We start from the raw sequence: 24,397 nt of genomic DNA, 5'->3' as shown, positions 1-24,397 counted from the left end.
CACTGTTCATTTTGTAAGGGAATGAATATAATCAAAGACATGCCAGCTCCAATAAGGTTTGGTTAATATGATTATTTTATTTTGTTTTACTTTGTTTTTTATTAATTTTTATTGGAGTATAGTTGCTTTACAATGTTGTGTTAGTTTCTTGCTGTACAGCAAAGTGAATCAGTCATACATATACATATATCCACTCTTTTTTAGATTTCCTTCCCATTTAGGTCACCGCAGAGCATTGAGTAGAGTTCCCTGTGCTGTACAGTAGGTTCTCATTATAATGATTTTAAATACAATGATCGAATGCTTGTTAAATATGAAATACTGTGCTAGTTGATTGAAGGTATAAATGAAAATTAGAATGAGAAAGTAGAATTATTCCTTGAGAACTACGTCACTTTGGAAGACATGAGAACATATACATACACAAACAAAACATTTGTGAGTGTGACTATTTTAATTTTGAATAGCATCATAGAGGTAACTTCCTAGGGAGTTCTTAATAAGTGATACAATTAATCAGAAGAGGCTTCAGAGAGTTCACAGATTTTTGTTATTGTTGTCATATATATATTATCAAAACAGCTTATTATAAGAGTATTTAAGTAACACTCAAGAGTAAATGTTTACTAAAAGACTCCTGTTTTATCACATGAATTATATCCTTTATATGGTTTCTCTTTTTAAATTTATTCATTTTACTTATTCTTTTTTTTTTCTTTCTTTTTGGCTGTGTTGTTTCTTTGTTGTGGTGCGTGGGCTTCTCACTGTGGAGGCTTCTCTTGTTGCGGAGCACGGGCTCTAGGCACGTGTGCTCAGTAGCTGTGGTGCACGGGCTTAGTTGCTCCACGGCATGTGGGATCTTCCCAGACCAGGGCTCGAACCCGTGTCCCCCGCATTGGCAGGCGGATTCTTAACCGCTGTGCCACCAGGGAAGCCCTATATGGTTTCTTTTGACTGAAAAATAAAGTTGCAAACATTTCCCATTAACAGAAGTGCTATATATTCTCAAATATATTTAAGAAAGAAAACAAGGAATAGAAAGCAAAATAGCGGTTAAGTTGAACAGGGAATTATTCACATACGTGAGATTTTGAGAACAGTAGACTTACTGAAACAAACCTGATAAACTTTGCCAGTCATAAAGGGTGTCAGAAAACTGCAAATGATCAGGTAAAGATAAAGTGCATAATACTTTTGAGTTCCTTTCCCTGGTGGTTTTCTCCTCTTCTCATATTTGTATTTATAACATCAAGTAAAACAGCTAAAGGCGTTATCATCATATCCTTTATACAACATGAATTTAATTTTACAAAAAACATTTCAGCATAACCAACACTAATTAAATGTTTTTTGTTTTTTGGGTTTTTTTGCGGTACGCGGGCCTCTCACTGTTGTGGCCTCTCCCGTTGTGGAGCACAGGCTCCGGATGCACAGGCCCAGCGGCCATGGCTCACGGGCCCAGCCGCTCTGCGGCATGTGGGATCTTCCCGGACCGGGACACGAACCCATGTCTCCTGCATCGGCAGGCAGACTCTCAACCACTGCGCCACCAGGGAAGCCCTAATTAAATGTTTTATAGTCCATTCATCACAACCCTACAGAGTTAGGATCGATTAATATTATGTGTCACTGCCATTGCTATACGTTCTCTAAATTAAATGTCACAGGTACTTTATTGTATTTATAAACATGCCTTTTTATTTAGTGAATTTCACTTTTAAAAAGTTATCTTTCCTTAGATTTTCAATTCACACTTTTTTATTACCACAAAAAAAAACCATGCAAAATGATAATCTTAACATCTATTTAATTCCCTTTGGTTCCTTATGTAAATTTTCATTAGCACCAACTACCATATATGTGAAAACTGCTTTGTCACCTAATTAAAAAGTGCAATATGAATATCTGTCAATGGACAGCATGGTAAGTACAATGCAGAATGTATGTGCGCCCTTCACTGGAAGTGGAGTCTTTCGGAGTTGTTTACTATGAGAATATATGCTGAGGACACACAGGGAACTCTATCCCTAGAGTATATCCTCCTCAGTATAGTCCCTGGTGTGTAAGATTCTTAAAATTATACTCATGGGTTTCTGTTAATTCGTGTCCCTTTTTGTTTGGGTAGAATAATCACTACAAAGTATAAAAGAATAAGGTTTCCTCTTTTTTTTTTTTTTTTTACCTCTTATTATAGAAACCAAAACCACAACATGGAGGCAGTTGGAAGGTCAGATTCTTGCACATTCACTAATCAATGCTTTTAAGCTCTCAAGCTGTCAGGTTAGCTCAGTCTCAATCTTCAGTCAGTCACTCCAGAGTCTCACTATCAATAAACATGCCAAGCGTGATGTGGTTTCCTGCTTGCCTGTGTGACCAAGACTATGGTCAAAGAGCTGCAGTTTCAAAAAAAAAAGAGCTTCAGTTTCTCTCTTTCCAGGACAGTGTCTCCAGGATTAAAGAAGTAGGGAAGTAAAGCCACAGTGTGCTGACCTTAGGGAGTTAGTACCTTAGTTGATTGTAGCCGTGAAATCATCCAACTCCAGCTTAGAGACGATGAGATTTGAACGTCTGTGACATAAACATATCACAAGGTCTAGTGACATACACATTGTAGATTCTATTAGTTTGTGTCTATTGAAGGAATGCTGCTGCAGAGAATTACAGATTGTAAGAGCAGGAGAAGTTAGGGACATCTAGCCCAACTTACTCATTCTAGACACTTGAGGTGAAATGTCTTGTTCTAAGTCACGTGGCTTATTAGGGACAAGTCAGGACTAAAGCTCAAGTTGCCTTATTTCTAAGCCAGTGTAGTCCCAACCACACCAAGATGGCAGTTTTACATTTAGAAAAATAAATCTACTTCTACCATCGACTGTCTGTGTAGAATGAAATATCAGGAATACCTTGTGACCTCTGAAGAATCTGATGGGGTATTCAGTGTGAGTTTTTGCAACCTATGCTTCTGAAGTACCTACATAATAAAAAGAAAGGTCTTTGCCTTCGTGTAATTTACAAACCATAATAGCATCTGGTTATGTGAACAAAATGACATCAAAAATGTGTCTTCATATTTTTTCCTCTCTTTTCCACTCTATGCCTTATTTATCACTCTATTATTGCACTTACCTTATGGTATTGCAGACACTTGTGCTTGTCATACACCAGCTCATGCAATCCTTAAGGAGTGAGACTGTGTTTATTCATTCGTATTTGTAACCTAGAACCTAGCGTAGTACCGTAGCTACTGTCACTAAAACCTCACGAATGGATAAGCAAAAGCAGAGGGCTGTGTGTGCACAAGGAACAGTAACAGTGGTACGCTTGTTTCCTGGGGACGAGTTTCCCCTCCCATGTAATGGGACATAACCTCGAGGAACACATACAAGCCAGTCAGGAAGCTTTGAGAACGACCAGAGCAATTTGGGTTCGATAGGCAACAAGGAGCAACTATCTGTGTGTTCTGAAGATGAGAGTGAAATAATTTTTTTAAGTGTTGGCCAAAAAGATTATACCAGAAGCTTTTATTTCCATGACAGGTAAGAACAGGAGGAGCTAAAGTTAGGATAATAATCTAACCATGAGAGAGGGAAGCCCTAAATGGTTTCATGGCTGTGTAAGAAAGTGAGACCTTCCGAGAAGAAGTGTTAGAAATTGTTTGTGGGTGAGATGCTGAGATTAAAGGAACTCTGATACGTAAGTAATGACATCCACAGCTGGGGAAATAAATAAGAGTTCTATAATGCCATATTCTTTACTTCCATTTTTTCATCTTTTAGCCTTTCCAGTGAAATAGCCAGAACGGTTTTTATCGCTTCACAGGGTCAGAGCAGAGGTACAGACTTCATCATCATCTGACATATTTTTCCTAATCACCATGTGGTTACATTTCTCTTCTTAACTCAGAATAGTATTTAAACCTTTCAGGAATGCTGCCCAAATATTCAGGTAATTCCTCACAATTTTAATTCTTTAATTTACAAGAAAGCACTTTACAGTTTTGATTACACAAGGCTGTCAGACATTCTGACATCTAGAAATGGTGACATAAGTCATGGATTTTCCTTTTCCCATCAATCAGTTGCAAATATGATCTTGTCAGGTGTCAAATTCTCCACACAAGTAACTTACTGAGGTTTCGTCATGGAAAAACTATTTGCAGGTAGCTCATAAAATAAAATTAAATGAAATTAAATTAAATGTAAATTGTTATAATACTTTCATACTTTATGAATCAAAATCATCATAAAATAAGTATATTTTGAACCCCTAATCCAAGTATAACAATAAAAAACTGAAATTTTTGTGTGTGCCCTACAGAAATGTCTGTTAATGTCATACTAAAAATGTCATACTATGAGTGAATACATTATATGAGACCAACCTATTAATAAGAGTTTAAAAATACAGTTTCTTTCATTGAGTTGGTTATCCAGATTCCCTGACAGGATATTCTTATAACAGTAAGTAATAATATAAGGTATTGTATGCGAGAGTGTGCAGTTATCTGTTTGAAGATACCCAGAGCTACAGAGTAAACTTGTCACCTTCTCCTGGGGTCAGTTTTTTAGTCAGAGACTATTTCATTGGAAAATACAAATAGTATACATTTATTGAAATAAAGGTGGTGTGATATGGTGAAGAATGCATAGGGGTTTAGGATAAATCAGAGGTAGTTTGTGCTTAAAGCAACTCTCATGGCATTATTACCCCGGATCCACACATGAACCACAGGTCCCTTTTACCCACTTCCACCCCCAGAGGTTGGCATTTATGTGCCTCTGTAATCAGAGTACTTTGGTAGAAAAGTCTGAGTATGAATCAGACTATCAAGTGCTACAGGAGTTCTGTGGAGAGAGCATTCATTACGGATCAGTGCACGCAGAAAGGAAAGGCGTTTCCAAGGAGCTGAAGGACTCCCTAGCTTACATGGTGTACAGGTAGAGTCGAGTCTCTGTAAGGATGGTGTGTGTCTCAGAGTTTCTCCATATGGATTTGCTGATTGAAGCACTGAGAACACACATCCGTAACCTATGAAAATTCCTCATCAGTGTCCGTGGATTGTATTAAGCTTAAATGACATTGAGAGACAAAAAAACTGAAAGTCACCAGCTTGTATAATGCAGATTTGGAAAAGGATTTTGTTTAAAGACATGTACACGCCAAAATTAATAAGCAGAAGAAAATTTAACCCAACACATCCAGATAGTAGGAAGCAGAAGAATTTAAAAAGAAAAACAAAAACATCTTTCGTAGCATTCTCCACTAAACAGTGAGGTCAGAACAGCAGAAAGCAAGCAGGGGGGATAGAGAGAAAACCAGTAACCTGGGAATGTTTCTAATTAACGAAATAATCCTTCTACCATGAGCACTGGGCATTTTTAATGTTTCAGCTGTTAAGGTCTAGAGATCGCCTCATTATCTGGAAAAAGCACATGACTTGAGAGGGGATAATCAGTCTAACTGATAATTCCATGGTGTTCTTCTCAGGGAAGGATGTGTAGAAGCAGTGAGCAGAGCAGATTCTTAGTAGAGAAAAGGCAGGTAGGTTGGATCTATAAAAATATGAACTTCAGGATAAGGTCAGTAGTGTGATTTTTTTTTAGTATGTGTTTTTAGCTTGATTATGAATTTGTAATTTTTACTCAGAGAGGGAGAATCTGTGTGCTCATACCCTTCTACGTAACATGATGTCATCAGAATTTACTGCCCTTTCTAAGTCTGGTTCATAACCTCAGGGAATCTCCTGTCCATCTTGCTGATGTCTACTTAAAAGTAAATCTGCCTCACCTCATCATATATTCCATGTACAGAAACCACTTGCAGCCCCTTTACCTGTGTGAGAGCTAGTTGCATGCATTTTCACTACACTGGCACTGTTATCATATACACTGCCTAAAGCAGTTTTAACTGAGAATATTTTCAAAGTTTCAATATGTCTATAATGCTAGATACTAAAAACAGTAAATTACTTTGTGTAACAGCTTCAGATATGTGGGGAACAATCAGATAGGGATATAATTGCTTTGTAACTTTCTGACCTTTAGAATTAAAACCGTAACAATGGAGCAAAGTATGAAAGTGCATGCAAATGTATCCTTTTTTTCATAATCATTGCAGGATCCTGTCTCTCTCTCTCTTTCTGTCGAGTACAAACACACACACACACACACACACACACACGCACACAATTTAACTGCAGAGACAATCCCAGCTTTGGATTTCAAATCTGAAACTAATGTGCTGTGTCACCTTCAGCACGACCTAAATAAAACACCTTGCATCTCAGCTTCCTCAGCTATAAAGAAAGGATAATAATATCTGTCTTGCCAGGTTGCTTTGAGGATTAGAAATAATCTATGTCAAGCAAGTGCCTGGAATATAGAAGGTGATCAATAAAACTTAGATATTATGTTAGCTGTTATTCAGACCATATAAGGAAAGTCAGAGTAGGAAAAGTCTAAACAAAAATTTTCAGAATATAACATAGGAAATGCAAACATCCTGTTATTAAAGTTGTGATTAAACAGTTACAAGGGAAAACATGCTAAGAAGAGACATAAATGAAGAAATATGGGCACCCAGATAGCCCTAAAACAGCATAAAACAGAAGGAATGCAGTTTTAAAAAAAGTCTGCCTAGGGACCTCCCTGGTGGTGTAGTGGTTAAGAATCCACCTGCCAGTGCAGGGGACATGGGTTCAAACTCTGGTCCGGGAAGATCCCACATGCCGCAGAGCAACTAAGCCCACGTGCCACAACTACAGAACCTGAGCTGTAGAGCCAGCGAGCCACAACTACTGAGCCCACGCACCAAAACTACTGAAGCCCACACGCCTGTAGCCTGTGCTCTGCAACAAGAGAAGACACCACAATGAGAAGCCTGCACACCACAAGGAAGAGTAGCCCCCGTGCACCACAACTAGAGAAAGCCCTTGTGCAGCAACAAAGACCCAGTGCAGCCAAAAATTAATAAATTAATTAATTAAGTTAAAAAGAAGTCTGCCTAGATTGACGTATACAAATGCCACCAATTATAAGATACCTACTGGAAAAACTGAAGTAATGTAAATTGAATAGTTAATAATAAAAACATTTGGAACAGCAAGTATTATAACATCTTAGCATCCAGGTAATTTTATTTGATAGTTTACTCCTATCAGTATAACTTCCTGGGAAAGTACAACTAAAATAACTAGTGTCTTCGTCTACCAAAATAAGTGTTTATCCATGTTCAGTGTGTTAAAGTCAAAGGAAACTCTTTCCAAATCTTACCAATCTGCCTATTTCTGTGAAAGTTTTTTTTTTTTTTTTTTTGCTGCGTTGGGTCTTCGTTGCTGCACGTGGGCTTTCTCTAGTTGTGGCGAATGGGAGCTACTCTTTGTTGTGGAGCACGGGACCTAGGCACACAGGCTTCAGTAGTTGCAGCACGTGGGCTCAGTAGTTGCAGCACATGGGCCCTAGAGCACACAGGCTTCAGTAGTTGTGGCGCAGGGCTCAGTAGCTGTGGCACACGGGCTTAGTTGCTCCACAGCATGTGGGATCTTCCCGGACCAGGGATCGAACCCCTGTCCCCTGCATTGGCAGGTGGATTCTTAACCACTGCGCCACCAGGGAAGTCCCGTAAGAGTTTTACTTCGCCAGTTTTGCATGCAGAAATTTGAATGGCAAAAACATGTGTATTGCAATAAAGAATAAAATTGGTCTAGTTGAACCTACAGAACGAAGAGAGGTCACACAAAAGGCTTTGACTTTCAACAATAGCACTGAATAATTGATCAGTTTGCTCATCCACTTTGCTGAGCATAAAGAAACCATTTGAGCAAATGAACTGAACACCTACATGTTAATTTTTAAGCATATATCAAAATCTGCCTGTGCTTGTTACTAAATGTTTATGGTGCCTGTCCCAAGGCAGTTAATTGATCCTTCAGTCCATAATTATCAAGCACGTCTTATGTATTAGATTGTAGCAATCAAGAAGACAGAGGTCGGGCTTCCCTGGTGGCGCAGTGGTTAAGAATCCGCCTGCCAATGCAGGGGACACGGGTTTGAGCCCTGATCCAGGAGGATCCCACATGCCACGGAGCAACTGAGCCCGTGCACCACAACTACTGAGCCTGCTCTCTAGAGTCCGCGAGCCACAACTACTGAGCCCACGTGCCACAACTACTGAAGCCTGCGTGTCTAGAGCCCGTGCTCCACAACGAGAGAAGCCACAACAACGAGAAGCCCAATCGCCGCAACTAGAGAAAGCCCATGAGCAGCAATGAAGACCCGAAGCAGCCAAAAATAAATAAATAAATAAAATCTATTAAAAAAAAAAAGACAAGAGGTCTTCTCTTCAGAGCACTTACATTCTAGTTGAATATAATTATCATAGATACAACTATACTATTAGTTTTCATATTATATACTATTACTAGAAACACATCCTTGAATAAAATAATTTCAGGTACTGAAATGCAGTGAAGAAAATATGGCAGGAAGCTGTTATAGAGAGAAAGGAACAAAAGGAAGTGCTTTGGCTCTGCTCATCAGGGAAGACATCTCATGTGGGGTGATATTTGAATTGAGCCCTGAAGGATGACAAGTGCTAAAACAATGAATTGGAGAGTTGCAGTAGCCATATAGCAACAATATCCAGAAATAAACTGAATTAGGATTCTATAGGAGTCTTTGGGTCATCTGGTAAGACAGCCCACAGCTTCTGGTTTGCCTGAAGAAACTCCAAGCCATTTCGTTATCGGGTATCCCAGAAGTCTAGCCATCTGGCTGTGAGGAGGGGCACCTTAGGTGCTGGTGCTTCTGCCAAGCACCAGGAAGTCAGCTCTCAGCATGGCTATCTGCTGCTCCAACTGCCTAACTAATCTAGGCAAAGGAAAGAAAAAGTTAATGTGGGATTACAGAATAAGCATTTTCTTTTATAGAGCACAATTTAATCATTTTGAATATATTAACTCTTAATATATATATATATTTTTGTTTGTTTTCTTTTTTTTTTCTTTTTTTTTTGCGGTACGCGGGCCTCTCACTGTTGTGGCCTCTCCCGTTGCGGAGCACAGGCTCCGCACGCGCAGGCTCAGCGGCCATGGCTCACGGGCCCAACCGCTCCGCGGCATGTGGGATCTTCCCGGACCGGGGCACGAACCCGCGTCCCCTGCATCGGCAGGCGGACTCTCAACCACTGCGCCACCAGGGAAGCCCCTCATTTAATATATTTATGCAATATATTTATATTTATGCATATATATACCTATATGCAAGGTAGGTAATATCAATCATTATTTTTTATTATAGGAATCTGAGGTCCAGAGAGTTTAGGACAATTCCTTAAGACACAGACAGTCTCTCTCCTGAGCTCACACTCTTAACAACTGGGCTATGCTGCCCCTCCAAAATAAATAGGAAAGGTTTATGGTGGATATTAGCTTCAGCAAGAAGAACTGGCAAGATGTTGACTCTGTATTGTGGGGAAAAAAATAAGAGCATTGCACAGAAAGATAAATAATTCAAAGATTCAGGTGCAGATATATCTATAGTAGGGAACACAGTAGAACTGAAGCTTTAGGTTGGTGTTGGCAGTTGTTAATTCACAGCAGTGCTACTCAAAGTGTGGTCCACGAACAGGCTTGAATTATTTGTTGCTGATTCGCCATGAGACAAGAAGTTTGTGCCAACATATAAACAATCTATACCACTAAGCAGCTGGTTGCATCATCCGGAATCTTCTTTTTTTCCTGTAGCAGGATGTTCTTGTTGAAGCATGCAGTGCAGTAATTCACATTCTGACACAAGTTTTTTTTTTTACCTTCTCGCAAAGTGCTTTGAAACACACTGAGTGAGAATATAGGCAATGTTGCTATGATGACACTCCAAAACTACAGTGGCTAAATAAAGTAGAAATGTATTTCTCCCTCATACAACTGTCTAAAAATGGGCAAGCAGTCTACGAGAGTTAGACAGCTCCGTTCCACGTGATTATCCAGGGCCCCAGGTTGGCAGGTGTTCAACATATGTATGGCTTCCACCTCTGAGGCCAAGGCACATGCTGCAATTGTAGCCATTTTACAGCTGGCAGTAAGTAGGAAAGCAAAAATCTAGGGAGAGCAAGTTTATCCTTAAGAAGATACTTTACGTCCTTTTGGCTCCCTTTCCTTCAACTGAAATGATTCATAGGAAGAAAGCTAAATTCAAGAGACACTGTGAAATATAGTCTGTAGCTGAGAACCCAGAGACTGAACAAGGATGCTCTGTTACTGCAGGAAGAAAAGGAGACAAGATAGTTTAGCCTTCTGTGCTCTAGTGAAAATTACGTTTAGAGAGTTAAACTGAAGCTAGACCACAGAGGATTGGCGATTGAACACTGAATGAAAGATCGCAGAAAACAGAGACACCAGTAAAAATAAAATAAAATTTCATTTTTATGTAAAATAAGAAATGTTGAGTTTATTGGCTTGTAATTAACTCCTATCACAGTTTCTATAGATGAATTCATCAAGAAATCCAAGATATATAGCCTAACCTTTTGCAAGGCGAATTCTCACACAATGCATACGTAACAGGTCCCTCTATATTGCATGCTGTTCTTCTTCCAACCGAAGATGGTAATGGAAAGTGCACTGGGATCAATTCTGAGATAGGGCTCTGGTTCAATGATTTATTGAGGAAGCGCTTTCAGGAAAAGCTTATAAGGGAAGATGTAGAACAGGAAAAAGCAGAGCGTGGATGTGGTCTTAGGAAAAGTCTGGATCCTTGACTGGATCTGCAGGGAGAGAGCTAATTACACAAATTGTCTCACCTTGAAGCAAGCTGGTCAGGCTTTTACACCCCTGTATCAGTCAGTCACTGGACACGGGCCACCTCTGGAGTGTCGGGAGGGGATGCACGACTTCCTGTCGGGTAGCTCCTATTGGCCAAGGGCAATACTCAATCTCCCCAGCTGGGGGCGGAAGTGGGGTGGGAACGGGGATAAGGTGTTGCATTGGCCAGAGATAGGGTTTTTCCTTCAGTGGAGGAAAAAGCACTCAGTCCGCCACACACCCTTGTCCATACCTTGTACCACATAGCTATACTTGCTTCTCACATTGCACTGATTCACCCAGGAACAATTTTTCCACAATCGTGAGCATTATTCCTGGGGAAACCTATAAGAGGAAGGTCATTAGGAGAAGGTGCAACCTTGTTGCTGCAGTTGGCTCCAAAGCTGAAACCAGTGCACAGTTTCTCCCACCTCTATCCCCTATTCTGGATTTCCCCCACCCGTGGTTAGCACTTCTGCTGGTCTAGATGGCTGGCCTTGTGGGTCAGGTACGGTCTCAGGACCAACTGCAGTAGCAACAGTTCTAGTTTGTCTCACTAATTCTTTTCTTGTAAATTTCCCTAGGAATTATGACAGAGGAAGGCTGTGCCTGGATAAGGATAACTTAATTTGTGAAGCAAGGAGTGCACTGTGGTAGACTCTGATCTGGTGCCCAGCCCAACCCTAATCAGGCTGTGGTGGCTCTGCTTTCTCAATTATTAAAATTGGGCATGGAAGTATCAACAAGTAACCTAGTGAATTATTTGAGTGCCAAAGATATTTCTCCCTGTATAATAGCTGTTCTACATCTCATGATGATCAGAGTCAATTGTCCCTATCAGGATGGTAACTCATTTCCATCCCTGACGGTCTACTGGCACAAGAAAGCCAAAGTGAATGGGTACAAGCTGCAACCTTTAGTGTGGTGATCCACACTAAAGCATCTCTCCTCTGGGAACCAGAACTCCTAGACCAATAGACCTTAAAGTTGTGGAGGTGGAAAGCACAAATTCTCTAATTAAGCCATTAGAAATGATGGTGGAGGGGTCCACTCCTACATCTACTCCTTAATTCCTAGACACAGCTACACTACCCTTTGGAGACACAGCACCAACCAATAGCTTTTGATTTAAGAAGTACAGTGTATCTCCAAGCTGGTTCTTCAACTGTATCTTTCATGCGGTCTTTCACCACTCTATCAGGCCAGCAGCTCTGGATAGTGAGGCGTGATAGGACCAGTGACTCCCATGGGCATAAGCCTACTATCACACTTCACTTTGTCAAGAGTGGTCCCTTTACCTGAAGCAATATTATGTGAGATACCGTGTCAATGAGTCAGACACTCCATGAGGCCTTGCATAGTGATGATGGCTAAGGCTATGTAAGCAGAGAAGGTAAATTCATACTCTGAGTATGTGTCAGGTGAGATGAGGATGAGTCACTGCCCTCTGAAGGATGGAAGTGTCCAACATAATCAGTTTTCTACTAAGTGGTAGAACAGTGCTATTTCTGGGACTTAGAACTGGCCTCTGTTACTGACAGGTCAGGTATTCAGCAGCAGCTGTAACTAAAGCAGACTTGGGGCAAGGAAGCCCAGGAATGGCTTCCATCTTGCTACCACAACTTCTCCATTCATAAGCCCATTGCTTCAGCACTGGGTTGGTTGAGAACAGAGGCTACATGACATGTGGGAGTGCTGGGAACTGGCTAAATCATCTGACCGCTTAGATGTTCAGCACTTCTACATTGAATACCCTCTGGTGTACATCAATGGTCAATACAAAGATTATCACACGTTTTGGTCACTATCACAGGTCCATCCACCTGCCTCTTCCCTAGAACTTAGTAGCCCTAATATTCCTATCTTGTTCCTTTAAGCTCCTTGGCTAACCCATTCATCACTGCTTATTAGTCCACTATACCCTTACCTTGGGCTACTAGTCTATTTGCAAAAATGTGGATGGCCAGAGACACTGTCCAGAACTTTGCCAATTGGACACTTTCCCTTAACCATTTGTTTTTAGGAACCTCCCTGAATGGGCCTGTAGGGCAGCTGCAGTCCACTTTAGGCTTCTACCAACGTATGGGTCAACCTAGCTACAAACCAAGCTAGGGTTTCCCCCTCTTCATCAGCAGGTTATAGAGGACCTTCCATGAAACTATAAGAATGAGCTGATATAGAGGCATGAGTGGAACAGTGATAGGTGACGTGGGGTCTGGGCACTTGTTTATAAAGTTAACTTATAGCCTTTGTATCTTCTTGAAATCAGTTCTGGAAGCACCACCCCATCTTACAATGAATTGCTACTGGGTGCACTTGAACTCATGACTTGGTTGGTCTGTCAATACTCAGCTTATGATGGCCAACTAATGGCCACATGATCACTCTGAAAATCCATGACAAGCATTATCTCTTCCAGGGCCCAGCAACACCTCGCTGCAGAACCTTAGGGGAGTACACTGTGATTCTCTTGTGGGACTTGACCAAAACTCTCTTTGGTGTCATTTTATACCATAGATGCCATGGTACCATGGGTCTGGCAGGATGTATGGCCCCAGTGGGAGGGCTGCTTGGACCTCAGTCTTACCTCTTATAGGGCTCTTTCTTTTTCTGGGTTCCACTCAAAATTAGCAGGTTTCTGCATCATCCAGTCGGTGACTCAGAGCAATAATTCCTAGGGCAAAAAAAAAATGCTGCGTCCAAAACCCAAAGAAGCCCATCCAGCACTGTGCTTCTATCTTAGTAGTAGGAGTTGCAAAGTACAATAACACAGCCTGTACCTTGGAGGGCATGTCCCAGCACGCTCCAGACCACTGGGCTTTGAAAACCCAGCAAAGGTAATAGGCCCCTGACATGATATTAGAGAAGATATGGCTAAAAAACTGATTAAAGTACGTAAATGTGAACCATAAATGATTATTCATCTTATGCTATTTTTAATATTTGAATAATAAATGTAAAATTATAATTGTTTTAATGGTCAACATATTTTTAGAATTTTATTTGTAAAAATGATTTTTGAATATAATTATTAATTTGATTACCAATATAATAAAACCAATTTGTCAGTCAATAGGTATTTCAAAAATTGTATCACTTTCATTTAAGGGCTCTTTTAATTCTCAGAAGTGTCATGAATTGGATAATGAATCTGGTCACTTGAATGGAATGGAATGGAGAGCAGCACAGAAGAACGTTGAGATGGGGATAAAATTGGACAGATGGCTATGTTAGGTCTGGCTTTTCCTCACCATATCTATACAACAGTGACACATATTCAATTTAAAATATTGGTCTAGAGTTCAGGAGGGAAGTAGGGGCTAGAAATAATGATCTGCATGGTATCTGCTTGCGGAGTAGGGCCAAACTGAGAGATTATCTGGATCAGCAGAGAATAGCACATAGTGGGAAAAGTTGGCCAAGTCTGGAGTTGAAGGATGGCTTTCAAGCCACTAGGGGGAAAAAAAAAGGAACGATTAGGGCAGAGCACAGAAAACTGAGAAACTACGTTCAAACCAGGTAGAGACAAGTTAAGGCTCAGGTATACAGAAGTAAAACATGAATTCAGAGACAGAGTGGAATCTCAGCAGTTAGAACCTAGCCAAGGCTCAGAAGGATGACGGCAGGAGCGACTTGATGCTGAGTTCTAACCATGAAGGAAAGGAAGGTGCCAATTTAGAAACCAAAGAACTAGAACAAGAACAAGGTCTAACTCCTAGTTCTAGGGTATCAGGCAAGAAGTTGATCCTGTCTTTTGAACAATTTTTATGGAACAGAGCTAGGCATTCATTACACAGTAAGATTCATTATTCTTCCTTCTTACAGAATCCATGTGATGATAAAAGACACAAAGACATCTGGTCCAGAGAGAAAACTTGTGACCACTTACCAAAATTCCTTGTAATTGGGCCACAAAAAACAGGTAAGAACAGCCAACTGTGCTGTTTACATACTTTTTTTTTTTTGTCATGAAACACATGGTCATATGGTATTTGATTATTTGGCTTTGTGAAATATTTATTAGACACCCATGCAAGTTCATTATTTGAATTGTTCTTCATCCCTGTGGATCATCTTTATGCCATGATCCTCAGAGACCCTACAGTTGCTCATTTAATTAGACTTATGGGCTAAAGTTTTATCTATCAATTTAAAAACTGTTCAACAGACATCACATTTTTGTTTGTTTTTTGTTTTTGCGGTACGCGGGCCTCTCACTGTTGTGGCCTCTCCCGTTGCAGAGCACAGGCTCTGGACGCGCAGGCTCAGCAGCCATGGCTCACGGGCCCAGCCGCTCCGCAGCATATGGGATCTTCCCGGACCGGGGCACGAAACCATGTCCCCTGCATCGGCAGGCGGACTCTCAACCACTGCGCCACCAGGGAAGCCCCAGACATCACATTTTTGACAACTTGCAGCTTATCACAGTTGTGATATCTGATTTTTAATTTCTACTTTTTGTGGCTTTGCCTAATTAACTCCTGAATTAAGTTATAAAAAAGGGCTTTGGCTTGATTCAAATTATTTTACACTGCATATCAACCTTGAACTGATTTATTTTTCAGAACCACTGTCATTATTACCTTCAAATATTCTACCTGTGTAGTTTGTTTGTTTTCCAAATAATCATTATGTATGAATATGGTTTAGACTTATTTTCTGATACACCTATGGCTCATCAGGCATTTTTTTTCCCTTGATATTTTCTCATGTTTTGAAGGACAAGTGTATAAGAATGTAGTAAAAGAGTTGAAGGATGGCTTTCATTGGTATTTCACCAATGAGATGACACTTTCAATTAGAATATTTTATACTTTCTTCAGCATGTGAGAGCTTTATATACTTTGCTCATGTCCTGATTAATTAAACTTTTTATTGAGTTGCTGTATTTTGAATTCACAACTTTGACTAGAAGCACTTTGATCAGTGAGTACACAAACCATAACACAAAACAAACAGTCACAATAAATAAGACTGGCCCAGATGAAGATATTTATAATACAAGCATGTAGACCATTTTAAAGGTTGTGAGCAAAATTTCCAGACTCTTAGATATTTGTTGTTGAAATCTTTTCTTCCTCCATGAATATAACTTGTATTACAATAATAAGTTACATGTGCAGGGAGGGAAAAAAGCAGCACATATTTTCAGATATACCACTTTTGTTGTTGTTTAAAATGTGCATTAATTTTCTACCAACTCCCTCACAGCAGTTCTAACACTGGAATGACTACTAAAGAAACAAAATATTCCTATGTTGTAAAATCATGCTAAAGATTTAAGTCATATCCTCTATCATTTGTCATTGAATATTACTACTTCTTAGATCTGCTAGAACACTACAGGTCAGTAAGAAAAGATCTAGTTTTCTTCTTTGCTGTTTGTATTTACAGACAATAACTTATACCTTTAGATTTTAATATTTGACCTACCGGTGTGGAAATGATAAAGTTTTTAGCTGGTTTTGGTCTTCCCAAGACAAACAAACAAGTTAAAGGAATTGGATGATAATATTTTATATGCTATGAAAATGCTATCTTAGTGTGAAAATGATTGTGATAATTCTTAAAATCCATTCAGTCATAGAAGTCTGAAGTCTTCCTTTGTTCTCCTATTGCTTCTGTTGGCAAAACTCCCTGTCAGAGGCTGTAAATTCCCTGGAGAATGGGCACAGATAAATGCTAAGAACCTGGCCTTTAATGTAAAGTTGTCTTTAAATAACTTAAACCTGACCCATGCATCCCTTGCAATAAACATGAGATATAAAAGTGGTCCTCAAACCCCTATTTGCTCAGTTGTTCTGAGGTGAGAATGGAAAGATGAAATATCCCACCTCATTGCTGAATCCTGGAAAAAATTTCTATCAGCTAAAAGTGGGGCAGTGAATGGGGAATGACAGGGAGTGGGGTAGGCCTGGGTTTAAGGCACTCAAAGTTGACACCGTAGTCCTACTAGAATCCTGTGGACACATGGGCATTCTTCATGATTCTGGGTCATGTGATTTTGATATCACTAGGGTAGGAGAGGATTTCCAAAAGGGTTAAGTTTAGCACAATAATTCTGAAAGCATAATTCATTGGCCTTAAATCTTCTAGAAGATCAGATTTCCCATTGTCAATATTGATATCTCACAATTTGACTGACTTACCCTGGTACATTTACTCTGGTAAAACTAAAAAGAAGTTGATTATATGCAAAATAGAACAAAGTTTCTCTTAGAGCATTACAACGTGTGAGAAACTTCCTCTACAAAATATTTATATCAAAGACAGTGGATAAAAATGAATGTCAAGATAGATGAAAGCACAGGCAATAATAAAGTAAATATACATTTTGAGGCCATGGACCCAGATTTTATGACTGATCATATGAACATCAAGCCATGTGTCTACTGTCCCTGGCTGAAATTGCTTTCTCCTTCCTTCCTCTCAGAGGCCTCCCGACATCCCTCCTGCTTCTGACAGCGTGAAGGTGTATGGCTCAGAGCATAAAGGCTTTGACTTTCTGTAGCCCAGGGTAGCTCTGGGTGCAATTCTGTGACCATCAGGGTGGCTAAACATTTGTACATGTTACCAAATGAGGTTATAGAGTATTCATTTTAAAATATTCAGCAATAATTCAAAAATATCCCTATATCTTTGCCCTGGATCCATCCAATCTCGACATCTCAGGGATGTTAACCTATTAATATTTTCAGCTCTCGTGTGTCTCAAAAATCTCCCTGTCTCTCTCTGTCTCTGTCTTTCTCTGTCTCTCTCACACAAACACAAGCTTCTTTCTCATCATCAATTAAATATTTTTATGTAGGCCCCATTCTAAAAAGTATTTAGAAAGAAACCTGCTGGATTCCCTGTTCCCTTCCAGCTGCTCTTCTATACTACTCCACCTCTAATTGATTTCCTCTCCCTGGAAGATTTTTGTTCCTCCTCTCACATGTCCTCCTTGTTGAACTCCTTTTATTTTCAGGAGAAAATCAGATCAGTTCTTCAGGACTGCTATTGCCCCCCATAACTTTCATGTCTAAATTTTTCAGTGTGTTTGAGATAGTTCTTCTGTAGTTTGGGCCTCTAATTTAGTTCTTAACCAGTTCTGACTCCTTTAATATTTTTTGTTACTTTTATATAATTTGATTCCATATTTGTTCATTTTAAACATGCTTTTCAATTAGTAATTAAATCTCCTTAAGGGCATTTATTAATTTTTGTCCTCACATTTCACTAGGAGCCACCCATTCTGGATTTCTTAGGTCCCCCAAGATCTGTTGTTACTTTCCTTTATATACATAATTCTCTGATGATCTTCTCTGCTTCCAGATCCCCAGCTACTATGATTTTTGTTGTGCCAGCCCTCTTGTGTAGTTCATTCCAAGCTCTCCTAGGGCTGGGAAATCCAACAAAATCTCCTGGGTGCAACATGTTACAAAAGAAAGAACCTTTTCCATGAGGGAAGTTTTGATTTATGAGAGCCTGTCCCTTCATGACCCTTCCTGCTGCGGTCCTCAGTATCTGGCCTGACTCAGGTTTAGAGGTGACATTTGTGCCTTCTGTGATATGTACACTCAGTGGGTTCTATCAGCCAGTCTGTTTAGCCTAGTATCTCAGCTATCAGACTTGATTGTCCCATCTTGTCAGGGTAGAACATTCAACTGGCCGCCTTCCAGAATCCTGCACTCCTCTTTCAGCCTTACTGGAAACATGTTTTTAAGGTACAACCTTAAAAAATGCTTCCTCCTGGAAGTCTTCACTGACTTCCCAAGTATAAATCACCCATTTTCTCAGGTATTAGAAAAACACTCTGCTCTTATCATGGAACCTCCCTCACTACGCTGCAATTACCTGTTTAATTGACTCAAGTCCACAGATACACTTTAAGTCTATCGAGGCCAGCAAATGTATTTTTCTTATCAAGATTTATCATCAATCATTACTACAGCAACTTGTACAGAGTTGCACAGGTCAACATCTTTTGAATAGTTTGATTTAATTTAATTGATCTGAATATAATATTAATTGAGGTTCAGGTATTATGCTCGATGTCGTTGATACTTTTGCCACTCATCCGACTCCAGGAGGGAAATTGAACCACCTGATTTCTGAAGTTCTCCCCTAGCTGTATTATCTAACAGTCTGCTTGACTTTGACTATATCCTCATATTAAATGAAGTGTTTAGGTCAATAGAATCATGAAGACTAATATAAGAACACAAATCATTGCCACATGAAATGCACTCAACTGATTTTAAGGAAATCATTTTGATACTGGAATGATTTGGTCTTTTGCATATTACCTTTTAAGCAAAAATTTTGTTACAATATATGTCTTTTCTTTGATTGCTGTATAACCTGTTGCCTCTTGTTTTGTAATAGGAACAACAGCACTTTATTTATTTCTTCTTATGCACCCTTCCATCATCAGCAATCTCCCCAGCCCCAAAACATTTGAAGAAGTCCAATTCTTTAATGGCAACAACTACCACAAGGGAATTGACTGGTAAGAAAAATAACAAAAAGTAAAGTCCATTATTAACACATGCTCGTTCATAGCTGAGCAATTATAGATGTATGCATGGCATCTACATAATTACAGAATAAATGTATGTTCAGTTCTACCATAGTGAATTAGAAATTAATTTATAATGATATATTTAATCAGTGTTGCCTATAATTTGATTTGGACAGTGCGATAATGATAATATTTTTCTGGTAAATTATTATGATTGAATAAAGAGGATTATGGAATATTTTTCATCAGCACTATTCATAAGGATATTTAAAATTCTCCTTAAGCATATTATTATTTTACTGTGCCTAGAATTTTTTTTAACTAAATACATAATTTGTCTTCACAATGACTCTTGAGGAAACAAATAAATCAGTAGGTTGTTTTATTTTATAGTCCGTGACATGTATCTTCATTAATCACATAGACTGTAAATGTTGTATTATAATATAAGCTGATATTTGTCATGCCAATAACAGAGCGTTTCCAAAATCATATTACTGCTAGTCACACATGTGCATAAGAGGAAAATTACTTTGTATTTGATAAGTTATGATAATTTCAAAATCACAATATTTTTCCTTAACTGAAATAGAATAAACCTGGTATTGTAACTGATGTTCACTCTGGGGAATTTTTCTAGCTCTATCCCAATTTTCTAAGGAAAATATGGCCCTGATTTCCAAATCCCCCCCTGAGGAAAGTTCCCCTCAATGCATACCTCTGTAGCATGTAACCTTATGTCAACATTACACGTGAATATGTCCTCATAAAAGGCTCATTCTTTTAAGATGCAGCTAGGAGGAGAGGGGGGCAGGGGCGATGCCAGTGAGCAGATTTGACTTCCCATCTTGAGTAGAGCCGTGTCCACTCTGCACCTAGGAGATCACTATTCTACCTTACTTTAAAAAGACTAAATGAATTTTGAAATTGCATGCAAGTTACTGAAAGCAGAGCAGCAATTTTATCTGTGAGCTCAAATGGAACACAGATTGTTAAGCAGGGATATAGATGACACTTTTCACCACTTCACATTTGGGAAATATAATAACAAATGTCAAAGAGGAAAATAAGTGTCTTATATGAATTCTTCATTGCTCTTATTATTTATTTCTAGAACATTTGAGGGTTAGAGAAGTGATGAGCTGTAAAGAGGGTTACACACATAATTAACACCTTGCACTGAATTAACTTCTGAACATATTGATTCCATAATCTACACACAGAGGAATGTTCCCACAGCATATGGAAGAGTGAACCTGCTGAGGCACCACAGAATCAACTGGCAGGAAATATCTCCTTAATCACTCTGGATAGACTATAATGTGTTCACATTGCTACACGTACTACAAATCATGCAGAAGTTAAAAAGGAGGAAAGCAACTATGCCCTAATCAGTTTAGTATTTTATAGCTATTCTGAGATTTTCCTCTTTTGTGCACTTTAATCTCAACTTAAGAATTTTGCATTCAAGTTTGCAAACATAAATTTGCTATTTTTTTTTTGAGAGAACACATTTTATTCTCAGGAATTTTAAATATATCATAAAAGTTTAATATATACAAATCAAGATAAGAATAATTCCTTAATTACATCTAGTATGGATGACACAGGGAAGAATATATTTTGAGAGACCAACTGTGAAAGGAAACTGTTATATAAATTTTCCACAAAGGTGTAAATAGTTTAGCAGTCTATCCTGTGAGGTACTTGAAAAATTCTGTTTTTTTTTTCAAGTTAGAAATAATTTATTTTGTATAGTTTCCCTATTAAAAAAAGTATACAATTTTTAAAGGTTGCTTTCCTTTTATGGTCATTGCGAAATATTGACTATATTCCCCGTGTTGTACAATACATCCTTGAGCCTATCTTACACACAATAGTTTGTACCTCCCACTTTCCCACCCCTATATTGCCTCTCTCCCCCTGCCACTAGTAACCACTAGTTTCTTCTCCATATCTGTAAGTCTGCTTCTTTTTTGTTATATTCATTACTTTGTTGTATTTTTTAGATTCCACATGTAAGTGTATCATACAGTATTTGTCATTTTCTGACTTATTTCACTCAGCATAATGCCCTCCAGGTCCATCTATGTTGCTGCAAATGGCAAACCTTTGTTCTTTTTTACAGCTGAATAGTATTACATTTCATATTCATACCACATCTTCTTTATCCATTCATCTTGATTAGTGATGTTGAGCATCCTTTCATGTGTTTGTTTGCAATATATATATCTTCTTTGGAGAAATGTCTGTTTAGGTAGTCTGCCCATTTATGGACTGGGTTGTTTTTTTTTTTGATATTGAGCTGCATGACCTGCTTGTATATTTTGGAGATTAATCCTTTGTCAGTTGCTTTGTTTGCAAATGTTTTCTTGTTTTCCTCTAAGAGTTTTATAGTTTCTGGCCTTACATTTAGGTCTTCAATCCATTTTGAGTTTATTTTTGTGTATGGTGTTAGGGAGTGTTCTAATTTCATTCTTTTACATGTAGCTGTCCAGTTTTCCCAGCACCACATATTGAAGAGGCTGTATTTTTTCTGTTGTATATTCTTGCCTCCTTTATTAGAAATAAGATGACCATATGTGCGTGGGTTTATCTCAGGGCTTCCTATCCTGTTCCATTGACCTATATTTTGGTTTTTGTGCCAGTACCATACTGTCTTGATTACTGTAGCTTTGTGGTATAGTTTGAAGTCAGGGAGCCTGATTATTCCAACTCTGTTTTTCTTTCTCAAGATTGCTTTGGCTTTCGGGATCTTTTGTGTTTCCATACAAATTATGAAATTTTTTGTTCTAATTCTGTGAAGAATGCCAGTGGTAGTTTGATAGGGATTGCATTGAATCTGTAGATTGCTTTGGGTAGTAGAGTCATTTTCACAATGTTGATTCTTCCAATCCAAGAACATGGTATATTTCTCCATCTGTTTGTATCATCTTTAATTTCTTTCATCAGTGTCTTACAGTCTGCTGCTTACAGGTGCTTTTCTCCTTACGTAGGTTTATTCCTAGGTATTTTATTCTATTTTTTGCAATGGTAAATGGGAGTGTTTCCTTAATTTCTCTTTCAGATTTTTCATCATTAGTGTATAGGAATGCAAGAGATTTCTGTGCATTAATTTTGTATCCTGCTACTTTACCAAATTCATTGATTAGCTCTAGTAGTTTTCTGATAGCATCTTTAGGATTCTATATACATAGTATCATGTCATCTTCAAACAGTGACAGTTTTACTTCTTTTCTGATTTGGATTCCTTTTATTTCTTTTTCATCTCTGATTGCTGTGGCTACAACTTCCAAAACTATGTTGCATAATAGTGGTGAGAGTGGGCAACCTTGTCTTGTTCCTGATCTTAATGGAAATGGTTTCAGTTTTTCACCATTGAGAATGATGTTGGCAGTGGGTTTTGTCATATGTTGCCTTGATTATGTTGAGGTAAGTTCCCTCAATGCCTCCTTTCTGGAGAGTTTTTTATCATAAATAGGTGTTGAATATTTTGAAAGCTTTCTCTGCATCTATTGAGATGATCATATGGTTTTTCTCCTTCAATTTGTTAATATGGTTTATGACATTGATTGCTTTGCGTGTAGATTTTTAATCACAGTTTCAATTTCAGTGCTTATGATTGGTCTGTTTATATTTTCTATTTCTTCCTGGTTCAGTTTCGGAAGGTTGTGCTTTTCTAAGAATTTGTCCATTTCTTCGCGGTTGTCCATTTTATTGGTATATAGTTGCTTTTAGTAATCTCTCATGATCCTTTGTACTTCTGGAGTGTAAGTTGTTACTTTTCCTTTTTCATTTCTAATTCTATTGAGTTGAATCTTCTCACTTTTTTCCTTGACGAGTCTGGCTAACGGTTTATCAGTTTTGTTTATCTTCTCAAAGAACCAGCTTTTAGTTTTATTGATCTTTGCTATCGTTTCCTTCATTTCTTTTTCATTTATTTCTGATCTGATATTTATGCTTTCTTTCCTTCTGCTAACTTAGGGTTTTTTTGTTCTTTCTCTAATTGCTTCAGATGTAAGGTTAGGTTGTTTATTTGAGATGTTTCCTGTTTCCTGAAATGGATTGTACTGCTATAAACTTCCCTCTTAGACCTGCTTTTGCTGCATCCCATAGGTTTTGAGTTGTTGTGTTTTCATTGTCATTTGTTTCTAGGTATTTTTTTGATTTCCTCTTTGATTTCTTCAGTGATCTCTTGGTTATTTAGTAGTGTATTGTTTAGCCTCCATGTGTTTGTATTTTTTGCAGATTTCTTCCGGTAATTGATATCTATTCTCATAAAGTTGTGGTGGGAAAAGATACTTGATATGATTTCAAATTTCTTGTGACCCAAGATATGATCTATCCTGGAGAATGTTCTATGTGCACTCGAGAAGAAAGTGTTTTGGGATGGAAAGTCCTATAAATATCAATTAAGTCCATCTTGTTTAATGTATCATTTAAAAGCTTGTGTTTCCTCATTTATTTTCATTTGGGATGATCTGTCCATTGGTGAAAGTGAGGTGTTAAAAGTCCCCTACATTTATTGTGTTACTGTCGATTTCACCTTTTATGGCTGTTGGCATTTGCCTAATGTATTGAGGTGCTCCGATGTTGGGTGCATAACTATTTACAATTATTATATCTTCTTCTTGGATTGATCTCTTGATCATTATGTAGTGTCCTTCTTTGTCTCTTGTAATAGTTTTTATTTTAAAGTCTATTTTGTCTGATATGAGAATTGCTACTCCAGCTTTCTTTTGATTTCTGTTGGCATGGAATATCTTTTTCCATCCCCTCACTTTCTGTCTGTATTTGTCCCTAGATCTGAAGTGGGTCTACTGTAGACAGCATATATACTGGTCTTGTTTTTGTATCCATTTAGGCAGTCTGTGTCTTTTGGTTGGAGCACTTAATCCATTCACCTTTAAGGTAGTTATCGGTATGTATGTACCTATTACCATTTTCTTAATTGTTTTGGGTCTGTTATTGTAGGTCTTTTCCTTCTCTTGTGTTTCCTGCCTAGAGAAGTTCCTTCAGCATTTGTTGTAAAGCTGGTTTGGTGGTGCTGAATTCTCTTAACTTTTGCTTGTCTGTAAAGGTTTTAATTTCTCCAT

At 38.5% G+C, this 24,397-nt stretch overlaps 1 protein-coding gene across 2 annotated transcripts in view; it reads left to right on the top strand.

Annotated features, from left to right (window-relative positions):
• The window catches only part of LOC112403736 (bifunctional heparan sulfate N-deacetylase/N-sulfotransferase 4), a 234,339-nt gene that overhangs the window by 190,346 nt on the left and 19,596 nt on the right, over positions 1 to 24,397 (top strand). For both annotated transcript variants that reach the window (XM_024751344.1, XM_024751343.1), the window contains exons 7-8: positions 14,624 to 14,720; positions 19,166 to 19,289. In XM_024751344.1, coding sequence (XP_024607112.1) covers positions 14,624 to 14,720; positions 19,166 to 19,289 — 221 coding nt within the window. The remainder of the gene's footprint in view (positions 1 to 14,623; positions 14,721 to 19,165; positions 19,290 to 24,397) is intronic.

The sequence above is a fragment of the Neophocaena asiaeorientalis genome, unplaced genomic scaffold, assembly GCF_003031525.2.
Source record: "Neophocaena asiaeorientalis asiaeorientalis breed wild unplaced genomic scaffold, Neophocaena_asiaeorientalis_V1.1 scaffold244, whole genome shotgun sequence".
NCBI classification, from domain to species: Eukaryota; Metazoa; Chordata; class Mammalia; order Artiodactyla; family Phocoenidae; genus Neophocaena; species Neophocaena asiaeorientalis.
The sequence above is the reverse complement of the archived record's forward strand: the minus strand, read 5'-3'. Positions and strand labels throughout refer to the sequence as shown.